This window comes from Antrostomus carolinensis, unplaced genomic scaffold, assembly GCF_000700745.2.
Source record: "Antrostomus carolinensis isolate BGI_N321 unplaced genomic scaffold, ASM70074v2 scaffold14100, whole genome shotgun sequence".
NCBI lineage: Eukaryota > Metazoa > Chordata > Aves > Caprimulgiformes > Caprimulgidae > Antrostomus > Antrostomus carolinensis.
The window spans coordinates 1-12633 of NW_010287802.1; the positions used below are offsets into that span (position 1 = coordinate 1).

General features: G+C 39.4%; 1 protein-coding gene across 1 annotated transcript; it reads left to right on the top strand.

Annotated features, from left to right (window-relative positions):
* Window positions 1-796: 796 nt before the first annotated feature.
* LOC104520371 (protein BTG1) lies at window positions 797-2223 on the top strand. The gene has a single exon (XM_010164251.1). It carries the CDS (start codon window positions 865-867, stop codon window positions 1294-1296), a length of 432 nt encoding a protein of 143 aa, XP_010162553.1. The 5' UTR covers window positions 797-864; the 3' UTR covers window positions 1297-2223.
* Window positions 2224-12633: the final 10410 nt, after the last annotated feature.

The following is a 12633-nucleotide window of genomic DNA, read 5'->3' on the forward strand; positions in this document are numbered from 1 at the left end:
GGGAGCGGGCTGTACACAAAAGGGGCTCGGGTGTCGCGCAGGCGCCCGCCCTCGGGGCTCCGTAGACAAAAGCTTTCGGAGCAGCCCGGGCTTGGGCTCCGCTCCAAGGGCTCGAACCGCCCGGTTTCCGGAAAGAAAAACGCTCCGGAGTTGCTTTTTCGTCAAGTAAAACTGAGCGGTGGATGATGAGTCTCAGTTCCCATTTCTTCTGGAAACATCTGATAGCCGCCCGACAGCCCCGCTCAGGATCAAATCCCGAGGGTTTTTCTTTGCTACCCTGCGGGTTTTGTAATCTCGAGACTGTGTCCCAGGGTGCCTGATAGTGGCTACAAGTAGCCTCGGACTGGTAGGGGTTTGGGGGGGATACAACTCCGAAGGTAAGGGTGGGATACAACTCCGAAGGTAAGTGAAATCATTGGTATCTTGCCCTGGGAAGAGCAGTGGTGAAATAATAGAGCTCGAGTCAGTCGGTACGTGCTGCCCAGCTCCTTCCCGAGTTGTTTTTGGCTGCTCTTAGAATGAGAGGAACTAAGCCTGAGTGGGATTGCAAGAGGATGCTTTTTTTCCTTCTTGGTTCGTGGAGTTTTGAAGCGCTATTTTCTGCTATGTATGTAACCACTTCTGTATTTTTACATTTGTTTCTATGAATGCTAGGAAGCTGCCTTTCACTCCTTTCGGGTGGCAAACATCGTTGTCTGTATATGGTAGCACAAAGCAGTAACTTTGGACATGAGTACTTCCCAAGGGACGCTGCACTTACGTAAATCATCAGCAAAAATAAAGACTATAGTGATTATTCAGGTCACTTGATTCTAAATTAATCTGCTTTTCAACATCTTGAAGTGTGAAATTTGCGAGAGAGCAATGATCACTGTACATCTTTTTGAACAGAGAATTAAGGAGGATAATTTTTGTTTTCTTCATTTTATAGAACATTATAAACACCACTGGTTCCCAGAAAAGCCATGCAAGGGATCAGGTTACCGATGTATCCGCATCAACCATAAAATGGATCCCCTCATTGGACAGGCAGCACAGCGGATTGGATTGAGCAGTCAGGAACTGTTCCAGCTTCTTCCAAGCGAACTCACTCTATGGGTTGACCCGTATGAAGTGTCCTATCGTATTGGAGAGGATGGCTCGATCTGTGTGCTGTATGAAGCTGCACCAGCAGGAGGTAGCCAAAATAACACCAACATGCAAATGGTAGACAGCAGAATAAGCTGTAAGGAGGAACTTCTCTTGGGCAGAACTAGCCCTTCCAAAAGCTACAATATGATGACTGTATCAGGTTAAGATATAGTCTGTGGATGGATCACCTTAAAATGGATGGATAAATTTGGTTTTTACTTTGGGTGGGCACCTCTGGGGATGGAATATGGAATTTAAACCATGTCACAGCTGTGAAGATCTGGCACACATTAGAGTGGTATACTTTAAAGTGACAGTGCCATAGTTTGGACAGTACCTTTCAGTGATTTAATAGCCTGTGAGTCAATGTGATTGCAACTTGCTAGGGAGTTAAGAAGATCTAGGAAGGGTCACTTTCTCCAAGACATCTTACTTAATTTCTACACCAATTTTCAACCCCAATCTATCTGTATTTATAAAGTGATTCTCTGCAGTAGGTCTTGCGGAGTAAATTTGCACTATTACATTTATTAATTGTTAGCATTTTTGGCAGCTCAGTAACAAGACTTACTGTTATAAACACCATAGTACTGGAAATTTTATTTTTCAGACTTTTACCTAGCACTTACAAATATGTATAAATGTACATAAGATAAACCAGTAAGTACGACCTGGGGAAATGGTCAGATCTTTACATTGACCTCAAAAGTAGCAAGTGATCAGAACCTGCCATGGCAACAGGCTTTAAAAAGACCATATAAAGACACTGTCTGAACTGTGGTGTTCGCACCAGCCAGCTATCTGTACATTTGCTAGCTTGTAGTTTTCTAAGACTGAGTAAACTTCTTATTTTTAGAAAGTGGAGGTCTGGTTTGTAATTTCCTTGTTCTTAATTGGGTAAAAGTCTTTTCCACAAACCACCATCTATTTTGTGAACTTTGTTAGTCATCTTTTATTTGGTAAATTATGAACTGGTGTAAATTTGTACAGTTCATGTATATTGATTGTGGCAAAGTTGTACAGATTTCTATATTTTGGATGAGAAATTTTTCTTCTCTCTATAATAAATTGTTTCCTATCTTGGCATTTTAATTAATCTCTTGTCGTGATTACATAGGATCAGTTAAACTATTTTTGTCTCACAGTAGAAATGAAATAGGTACTATAAAGGCTTAAGAACATCAATGGCACCCTGATGCTCAGGAACACTTGGTACAGACATGGATTATTGAAGACCTCTTATATAAATGCTTGGGAAGTTTAGGGGAACACAATGATGTACATGTCACTTTAAGCCTTTTAAAATCGGTCAATGTGGAAATAACTCCAGGGCCAGTAATTCCAGGATATGAGGAAAAGGTACAGAAATAACATCCGCCAAAGATGAATAAATCCAGAGGATTAAAGCTTACTTGGCTTCCTGATGAAGGATATAGCAAACCTAAATGTCCATTTTGACGTACTTGCTCACAAGTTCTCAGTTCTTCCCTGATGGATTGCCTGCTCAATAAGAGTTTCTGGGACGAGTGTCCCTTAGCCTTAAGGGCAGGTGAACCACCCTACAGAAAGGTTGCTCGCCTTTTGCTTTCTTCAGATGCAAGACTTTCACTTTAGAAATCATTAAGAATGGAATTCAACAAAAGGTATGTAGATCTTTTTTCCCAAACTTAAAAGGTTGGTTGAGGCAAAGTGAGAAGCCCATACTTATATATGTATTCAAAGTTAATGGATGATGTGGAGATGTGATTCACTTAAGCACCACACTAATGTCATTTGTATGCAGCACAGTGGTTAGTTACACTTGAGAGAAATTCCTTACCACTTTATTTACACTTGCTAATGTGCTGGAGTAAAACTCAAGAGCTTTCTGTTCCTCATCTTCTGTGTACTTTGTTCTGTGAGTGTTTAATAAAAGGCCTATGCAACTTGGTCACTTCAGTTGCGAAAATGCTGTTGCTCTGCAGGAAAAGAAGCAATCATTACTTGCCAACGAAGCTTGCTAGCTATGGATAGAACCGAACTTCAGACTTGCCATGTGTTGTGGCAGCTTCTGCTCAACTATAAGCCTTTACAATGTGGTGATAGTAATGTGCTGTATATCCAGTTCAAATCTGTCTTCTGACCTGTCAGCTGATTATATATAAGCAAAATGTAGGACTGAGCAGTCTAGCTTTTTTTACCAATTTCTTTCCCACTCTTTTTTCGAAAGTTCAGCTTTCATACTGTTTTTCATACTATTTTTACTGTGATCTGCATATGTATATCAACATTCAGCACTTTAAAGTATTGCTAGGGCTTCTCCAGTACTATGACTTTCTGACATAGACTGGTGGAAGCATAAGTGTTCCTGAAGCAGTGAACTTAAAGAGCTTGCTTAGTATTTGGATCTGGCAATAATAGATCTATTACCAAAGCTTCAGAATGAGCTTGCTTTACATTACTAGTGTTACTACTGCATACAGTCAAAGTTTAGGTTCACATCTTGATACCTTAAAAATTCTACTCCTTCTAAGATGGAACTTTCAAGTTAAGTCTGTAAGCAAGAGGTTTATTCAAGCAGTAGGAGTACTGCTCAAAGACATTTCTCTTGTGTTACATGTCTGCAGACAGAATAAGTATATCCAAATAGAAAGAAAAATACTGAGCTTGGCTTCCTGTAAAGCTATATTAAACTTTCTTGAAGCTTGCTGCTGACTGAGCTGTGCTTGGTATATTGTGGTGCTGCCTGTAGTATCTTCTGTGGCACAGTAAGAACAGCATCAGGAAGAGTGGCTGTATAGTTGGTCTTTGACATGTGCTGTGCAGATTATGAAAGCATCAGCTGTTGGTGCTTTCTTTTTGATAAGTTAAGCACAGCTTCGTGAGACAGCAAGTATTCCATCTGCGAGGCTGGCATGTGACACTGAACCAAGAATGAGCCTGCTCCCTGAGATGGTTAACATTTTAGTCCTTTTACAGTAGGATGCTTTCATTCATGGCATCATTTTTAACTGCAGCTGTAACGAGTACAACCTGTGTCCTCAGAGTTGTTGGGATTTCTTCCAGCTGGAATTTAAATATACCCAATGTACACACAATGTGCCCTTGTCTGATTTTGAAAGCAATTAGCATGCTGTGGCAGCAGGGCATAGGAGGGACTCCTGAGAATGGAGTATGTCGGTAAGAGGAGGCTGTTGCCAATCCTATGTTTTGGTGCAGGTAGAACAAACAGTGCACTAAACTAAATGCTTGTCACTTTTGAATTTCATTTAAGGTGCCATTATGAAACCAGCAAGGCTTTTATTTTAATGCAAATATTAGAGACGAGAGAGCACATTCAAGACCTGCTTGCCCAGTGCACATTAGTTAAATTAGTTGGACTTTCCTTGTGAAGCACTAAATAATCCTGTTGTTCTGTTGATGTTCTGAGGGCAGGCTTGGCTGTATGCAGCTTTCATGTTACAGCTCTTCTTAGACTGATGGACCAGTCTGCTAAGACTTGTTGACCATTCAGTGAATGTCTTTATAAAGCGTACAGTTGCCTTCTAGTTTATGCCAGGTGAGCAAATGTTTCTTTTTCTCACAGCATATTCCTCCACTGTGCTATGTGTGGTATCAGGTCCTATGCACTTGAGTTTACTTTTGTGTTTCATGTTCGGTAACAATGATTCCCCTAAAGAGAGTTGTATTATATGTATCCTGTAAGAATCTTTGTTCTTCTGTTCTCTATGCAGTTGTTTGTTTCCTGCTTATTCTGGAGAGGTATATCTGGCTTAAGCAGCCATTTAGACTATGATCTTTTTCTTCCTCTAGATCTTAGGGTCATTCTTAGGTCTGAATAGAGGTGTGAGAGCTTTTCTTCAATTACCAATAATGCTGATTTTAGTTTTCTACTTTTCTGCTGACTCTGCAAAGATTTTCTGGTAGATCTGTATGATCTCATCATGCCAAAGGATTTTCTTACTATTGGTTTGTTCTGTCAGTCTATATGAGAATTTGGAAATAACCTCACAGAAGTGTGAGGCACTCTTCTGATGTGAAAATACTACCACCAGCTTCTACTTTTGTTGTATCTTGTATTGAATCAGTTCATGGGATAAAAGTGTCTCTCCTGTTCATCATTAAAAAGAATCTTCTTGGATCAGAAGGTCAACTTGTGCTGTCTCATGTCATAGTTCATGATGACAATTCTGAAGGCTAAATATTGTTAAGCCTGTATGCTCTCGACTGCCTTCAATTTAAATGCATAAAAGAGGAGCTTGAGAGATGATTTAGAAGGAGGGGGAACTGTACTGCAGCAGTAGGACCTTACAAAACAGTTTACTGATGTGCAAACCATAAAGAATCCAGTTAATGCTCCCAGAGTGGTTGGTTCGTGCTGATGCTTGTAAACATTTCTGTCACCAAATTAAGCAGATGTCACTGAACATGAACAGTAAATCCGCATAAGGTGTCCTTCTAATTAACCTTGGTTACTTATGCTGGAAGAATATGATATCTTGTTATTGCACAGGTTAGCAATGAATAAAATGAAAAACATTGCTGCTTTTCTTTTTTGTGTATCTATGTAAAGCTTATTTCTGAATTTTCATAAATCAAGCAGCACTCTACGTTTTCCCAAGTTTCCTCTACTTGATGCCATAATTTTTAGAGAAAATAGTTTATATTGGCAAAAGCTGACACTTGACTGAAGAACATTAAAGCTGTTCTTGGTTTAAAGAGTGAAACATGTATAGACTGGAGATAAATAGCTCTCCTAAAAAGGAATGTGTATTTACACATTCTTGGTGTAATAGCAGAGGTTATTTTTACATGTTTCAGATTTACATTCCAATGTGGCATAAAGTGAACATTGTGAAGCAGGATGTTAATTCAGTGGCTTTCTAGGGTTGGTAGAGCAAGCTGGGCTTAGACAGTAAATGCTGTATTAATGGTTAGCAGTAACAATTTCATCAACATAGGAGTTGCAGGGTATAATTAACATCAGTTGCTTTGACACTGTGCTCTTAATGTATGGTTTCAACCTTTCTTTCAGTAGCAGTTGAAGAATGCACTGTGACAAATTATTGCTGATACAAAGTAGGTCAACAGTAAAATGGCTGATTTACCATAAATGAACAGATCTAAATTATTGTAACTCAATGTCCAGTGGAATTTCCTTAGTGGCTAAGTCTTCTGTGCCCTTGTGTTTCTCAAGCATGAACCTTGTATACAGCTTTTACTAACTCCTTATTTCCCAACCATTTGATATTTTTGTCTAAACAAGAAGGACATTTCCTCTCATCTGCTGAGAAGAAATCCACCCGAGCGGTAACGCTGCATGCGTGACAGCAGATGTTTGCCCTTGTAGTACTGCAATTCTGTGACTGCTAAGCTGACAAAGAGAAATAACTTGCAATTAAGGAAAACAAGTAAAATGCCACATCTTCAAGTTCTGAGGTTTTCTCCACTGAAAGTGACCCACATGAGGAAGGGAAATAGGCCTGTGATGATACTGGATGAGGAAAAATCCCAGGCTGAGGGAGTGTCAAGTAAATTTTTGCAGAGGGAAGTGTTTTTACCTTGTGATTCCTGTGATCAGCTGCTCAGTGTCTCATCACGGCTTGCAACAACCTTTTAAAGTTTTCTTGAGAGTCGTAGCTTTATTTGATCCTTTTACCTCTTGAACAACAGGAAACGGCCTCTAGCTTTGCAGATTCTCTGGGGCATTCTGAAATCCAGTGTGATTGTTTTATGTGCTGATTATATAACTGAATAAAATGATGAACAAATGAATCTGTTAGCATTGTAAGGATGCAAGGGAGGAGAACTTTAGCGTTCTTGGAGCAGCCTTGAATATAGGCAAGGAGTGGCGGTGTCTGAAATGCCGAATGACAGGGACAGGGCTGGGGATGCTGCCTACCCTTCAGGGTCGGGTTCCAAGACAGCAGCGCTTACCTAAAGGGCTAAGGCTTGGGTACAGCTTCTAACTCCAACGTGGGCTTAAAGACAGATCTCTAGTACCAGCTGTATCACCTGCTGACCTTGGCTGCAATTAAGAAATTCCAACAGTGTGCCCTTACTGTTCTGTGTTGTATAAAATTCACTTCTTATTGGGTTCTGTAACCGAAGAACATGTAATAATTGGTGTCTTTGGAGTTCTGCTGGCCACAGGTTAATGAATGAATTTCTTGTACTTTAAGAAAATACTGAAAGGCAACATTCTTTCCATCCAGTGAAGTTTAAACCGAGTTTTATTTACATATACATAGACATATATGTATACACAGGGACACATATGTAAATTTATTGTATAAAAATATATATTCACAAATATATTTAATTAGTAGAGCCTTTTTCAGTGGGTCACCCTGAAGTCCCTGCTTGCTGTGATTTAATTCATGAGTCACTGCAGGTGTTCTGAAGATTGTAAATTCACATAGAAAATTGTCCCTCCTTATTAACTTTTTTATGCCTTAATACATTGGTATTAACAGGAACGTGTGTTCCCATTTTTCTTTAAATTTTTTGCATACGAATTTGCAGCTCGACTCAATTTTCTTCTGAGTTGAGCAGATTTTCAAGGTCTCCTGTAGAGTTTTAAAACAAATTGTAGTTGTCTAAAGGAGAGTTTGCAACATTTTAATCAATTTAATACCAGGCAGAAATGAAACAAAGCTAAGATACTTTTAGAATCTTAATTGTATATTCATGCTAATACTGTGTAACACAGCAGAGTTTTCTCTGGTTTCTGGTGACAGTTGTCTAAACTACGAGCAAAAGCTCCATTTTGCTTGAGCCTAGCACCCTTCCCTAGGTGGGTGCTTCTGTCTAGTAGCATTCAAGTTTCTATAGCATGTAAATCAGAAATTTGTTTACAAGTGTAAAAGACTCTATATCACAGCTGCAAAATAAAATCAAGCTTCTCATGTGGTACAGTGTTTTACTAGTGATATTAACTAACCTTTTCAATTTCGCATCTAAATTTAGCTTGTATTATACTAATGTATTGTATTATATTAACTCTTTTTTAACCCCTACCTGCTTGCTTCGTCATTTACAGCTTATTGTCTGACTCTCCAGCTTGCAGGCAGCATAAGGTCGTTCTGTTTGTAGACTTCAGAGCGGTAGGGAAAAAATAAGGCAGTGGAAATGGCAGTACCAGTCTGAATCATGATGACATTAAAGCAAATGATAAATTTAGTTCCATGTTTGTAAAGGATCTGTTTCTGTGTGATGAAGGTACCAGACTCTAAATTTTTATTATATTTATCATACTTCATTTGTTGTCTGGATATCTTTAACACAGGTAAGGCTTTTGTAATATAACTGAGAAAAACCATGTTGCAAATATGTAAGTACTTTTCAGAAGGACAGCTGAACAAATATATCTGCTTGATTGTTTATCCAAATGTTCCTGTGACTGTCTTCAAAGCTTGCTGCTTGCAGAATTGACAAGTCCTGCATCATGAACAGCAGAACACTGACTCTGAATACTGAAAGCGATAATTTCTGCAATTATTCAGTAGAAAAATATGTGCACATCGTTCCAATTTGAAATCACTATTTGCAGAGTTTACTGAAGTTGAAGTTAATTCCAAGCCAAGCTGATAGGTGTACAAAATGTCTCCTGAATTCTCAAACTGATGTAACCCCATGACTAATTCTGCAGTATAAATATGCTGATTTCCTTTTCTTGCCCCTTTTGGTACAGCCCCATATCTGCTGGACCATCCCTTTGTAAGCAATTTACAATCAATAAAAGGAAGATTGGAGTTCAAATGTGATCTGCGCTTTTAAAATCTAAAACCTCAGACTTTGCACATTCCTGATTTTACTGTTATGAGTACCATGAAGCCTTCTGACTTATTCATGTGAATACGTCATATGCCGTTCAGTATTTTATGAGATCAAGTATGTGTCAAAAGCTTTCTCAGTGAAGCAGAAATGTGGTTTTTATTATTTCCATAGACACTGGAAGGCACATTAAAATCTTTATTATTGACAGAAAAGGAACTTTCCTCTTTATTACTGTAGAATAGAGATAGTGAATAGGCTGAAAAAAAGTATGCTGCACACCTACTGCATCATGATCTCATTCTCAACATGATTGCTTTGGTCCTTGCCAGTTCCAATGTTCATGAGTCACACTCCAGTATGTGATTTGCTTAAAAGCAATAAATGTCAGCACTTTTATTTACAATTTGCCTTTGAAGATTTGGAAGTCATAACTTCAACATTTTTTTTTCTACAACTCTGAAGGCTAGGAACTAGCTTTACCTTTCTCTTTTAAATAAAAGATGAAAGTTTTGACTGATTTATTGCTAGGTCTGACCTAGCCGCAGCAAGTTAAGATGTGTAACTATCTAAACCCACTCCTTCCTCTACTTTGCCAGAAATTACCATCCTAGTAGGTGGGGTGGCAGAAATGGCTCTTCTGTTTCTTGCTCAAAGTTAACTGAAGTCGTTTAGGTTGGTAGATTTGTGTCACATCACACTGCAATGCCTGGGACAGGATGAGGACCTGGTGCTGCCCTCACATCTGCTGGGGAGCTGGCAGCTTCTGGCAGATGGCTGGAGGTGTTGGTGAGCTCAATGCCTGTATGCAGGAGCTCTTCAGACTGCTGTTGTCACCTGGCTGCAAGAGCTGGGATGAGTGAAGCAAACACACTCGAGCTAAAATTTCAGAATTGGGTCATATGTGATCTGTGGGGGAGGGAAGGGAGTGGAGAGAGCGAAAGACCAGACAAATAATCCATATGGTGAGTCAGTGGGAAAGAACTGAATGTAATTCCAGCCTAATAATGACTCATAGTCCTATTGTTTATAGTTCTTGAGAGAGTGTCTGGTCACATGGGCTGTAACGTACACATTTATATGCTGTCCTTGAGGACAAACGAGGGAATTAAAAAAAAAAACAAAAAACAAATCCAAAACCCAAGCTTTTAATTTTAGCTTACCTCTTTCTTGTGTATATTTGAAAGTTTCCATTTATTCTAAATCTCATTGCCCCAGGCTTCTCTCCTAATAAGCCTGGCAAATTTTGCTTTTGAACTAAGCATGCTTGCTAGAAACCATACAAGCATTGTACACTGCTCTGCAGCCTTCATGTTACCTGCTTGTTAGGTAGCATGACAATGGTACTTTGGGAAACTGACTTTGCACATTCACATTTCAGTGGATAATCCTGTCCTTCATCTTCATGGTCCTTGAGTTTGGTATGTGTTTGGCTGTATCCACTGTTACCATATATTGCTGGAGTCCAAGATAAAGGGCAGTGCTGATTTGCTGGAATTAGGATCTCAAGTGATTATTTTCTCTGCAGCCTGCTTTCCAGATGTGGCTGTAGGCACTGTGGATCCAGCCTGGGCTGCAGATAATCTGAAGTCAGAGGCTAGGGGAGCTGCAGTGGTATAGGAGGCAGTTATTCTATTTGGGGGTGGGAGGTGTAATATAAACTGCAAAAAAGCTTTTTTTGGCTAATTATTTCTAAAAAAAAGAACCCTTTTCAGTGGAAATTACTCAGGAAGAAGTAATTGTGGTTGGTTGATGGTACCTGTGGTGGGTCTGCACGCTGCCTTACCTCCTTGAGAATGGTCAGATTACTTAAAATGTTTAACAGTTCAGTTACTTACACACTGCAAGTACATAAAGGTTCATCTGTGCAAATGCACAAGAACTCAAATTGTTGCTATGAAAGAAGAATTGGAGTGGTTTAAAATGTGTGAGAAATTTCTGCAAATACCTTAATATGGTTAAACAATTATTACTGAATAATATTTATGCAAAAAGTGGTGGATACCACCAAAGGCAAGAAAGCACCCTGTGTCCTTCTCCCTGGAAACACAGGAAGATGTCTTATACTTAGGGTTTTTATCTGTAGTTCTACCTTTTGGAGAAACAGCAATGAGAGGAGGGAACTGGAGAAACTGGAATATAGAATGTCAAATGAAATTCTGAAGTTAGGGCATGATAAATCTCAACAAAAAATACTCAGGCCATGAACTAATATCCTTTTCTGAACTAACTGTGACATAGGTGTCATCAGTTTGAGTTGAAATTAATTTAGTTTATTTTTATCAGAAGTTGGAGAGACTGACACACTAAAGGTGGACACAATACTTTCAGAGAGGCTTGTCACTGCTTTTACTAGTAGTCTGTATCCAGCTGAGAATGCCTCTCTAAGCCAGTTGGCTTCTCTCTCCCAATATTAACTTTCTGCAGTAATCTCCATGCCTGAGTCTGAGACCTCTTCCCTAGGCTCTCCTGACGGTCGATCAAGTGAAGCAGACCCTTTATGGGAAAATCCTCAAACTGATTTCAGTGTCCTAGGCTAAAAGGGATGCACTCGAGAATAAGTACTGGGTTCTCTTCATTGTATAAAGAGAGTGAGTCATCTTGCTCAGATATCACTGACTCCATCTAATTCGGTGAGTCTCACCCTCTTCTTCTAAAAGGTCCTATATGTGATTGTTTAATGTGCTTTAACTTACAGTATATTCATTAGATACCTGTAACTATTTTATTAACTCCTAATGTGTCAAATGAAGAGTAGCTTACTCTGCTCACATGTTCATTTTGCAATCCACTGGAATTGCAGTACCTTAGAGGAAATCATTAGCAAGATGTTTCCTGAATTTTAGAAAAATGTGCTTGAGTAGTTGGAACGGTGAAAATTTATTTCTGAGAAGTTGCAGGGTTCGACTCCTCCCACAGCCACTTCCCGTGCTCTGTGCCTGTGGGCGCACACACACACTTTTCCCCAGGGAATTTTGTACTACATGCTAATTTATATGTATTATTTTCTTGATGTAAAAAAGAAATAAGTATTTATTTATTTCAGTCCTTATCTTGTGCTTCTCTCAGTTTTCAAGTTAGCTCCCAAACACAAGAGGCCAAATTCTGCTATTTACTGTCAAAGTAAAATGGCTCATGTGAAATCACTGGATTCCCTTTGGATTGATGTGAATGTAATTGCTAATCAAGTGAAGTTTCCTAAGCATAAAACTGGACATTTTAAGTGCAGCTGCCTTGAGAAAAGACTGCACTAAAAGGACCTAAACGTACCTGTGTTTTTTTGTGTTAGGTACACTGAATTTACCCATAAAACACACTGGAGTGGTTTGGTTTTGTTCCAGCTGCCAGGCAGGAGCCTCGTGTTGTGCAGGTGAACCAGCTGGACTCCTGCTCTTGGGTGGTAGCTGTTGAAGGGGTAGCTCTGCCAGCTGAATTATGCCTGCAGCACAGTTCTGGAATATCAGGTTGGCAATTAAAGGTTTGAGGAATCATAGAGTAGGACAGGGTCTCTCTGTTTCTTTCAGGTGGCATTGCAGACCCAGAGGAATACAAAAGAATTGTCTGATAGTGGCTACCAATGACTGCATGCACCATTTGAGTATTTTTCCCAGTACTACAGCTAGCTTCTTGGGAGATCTTAAGGGATTTAAATGACATTTCTTATATTTAGTAGCTAGAGATCACATATCTGTTTACTTTTTGTAATCCACTGGTGGAGGTATCAGCAGTCAACCATAGGGAGTCAGA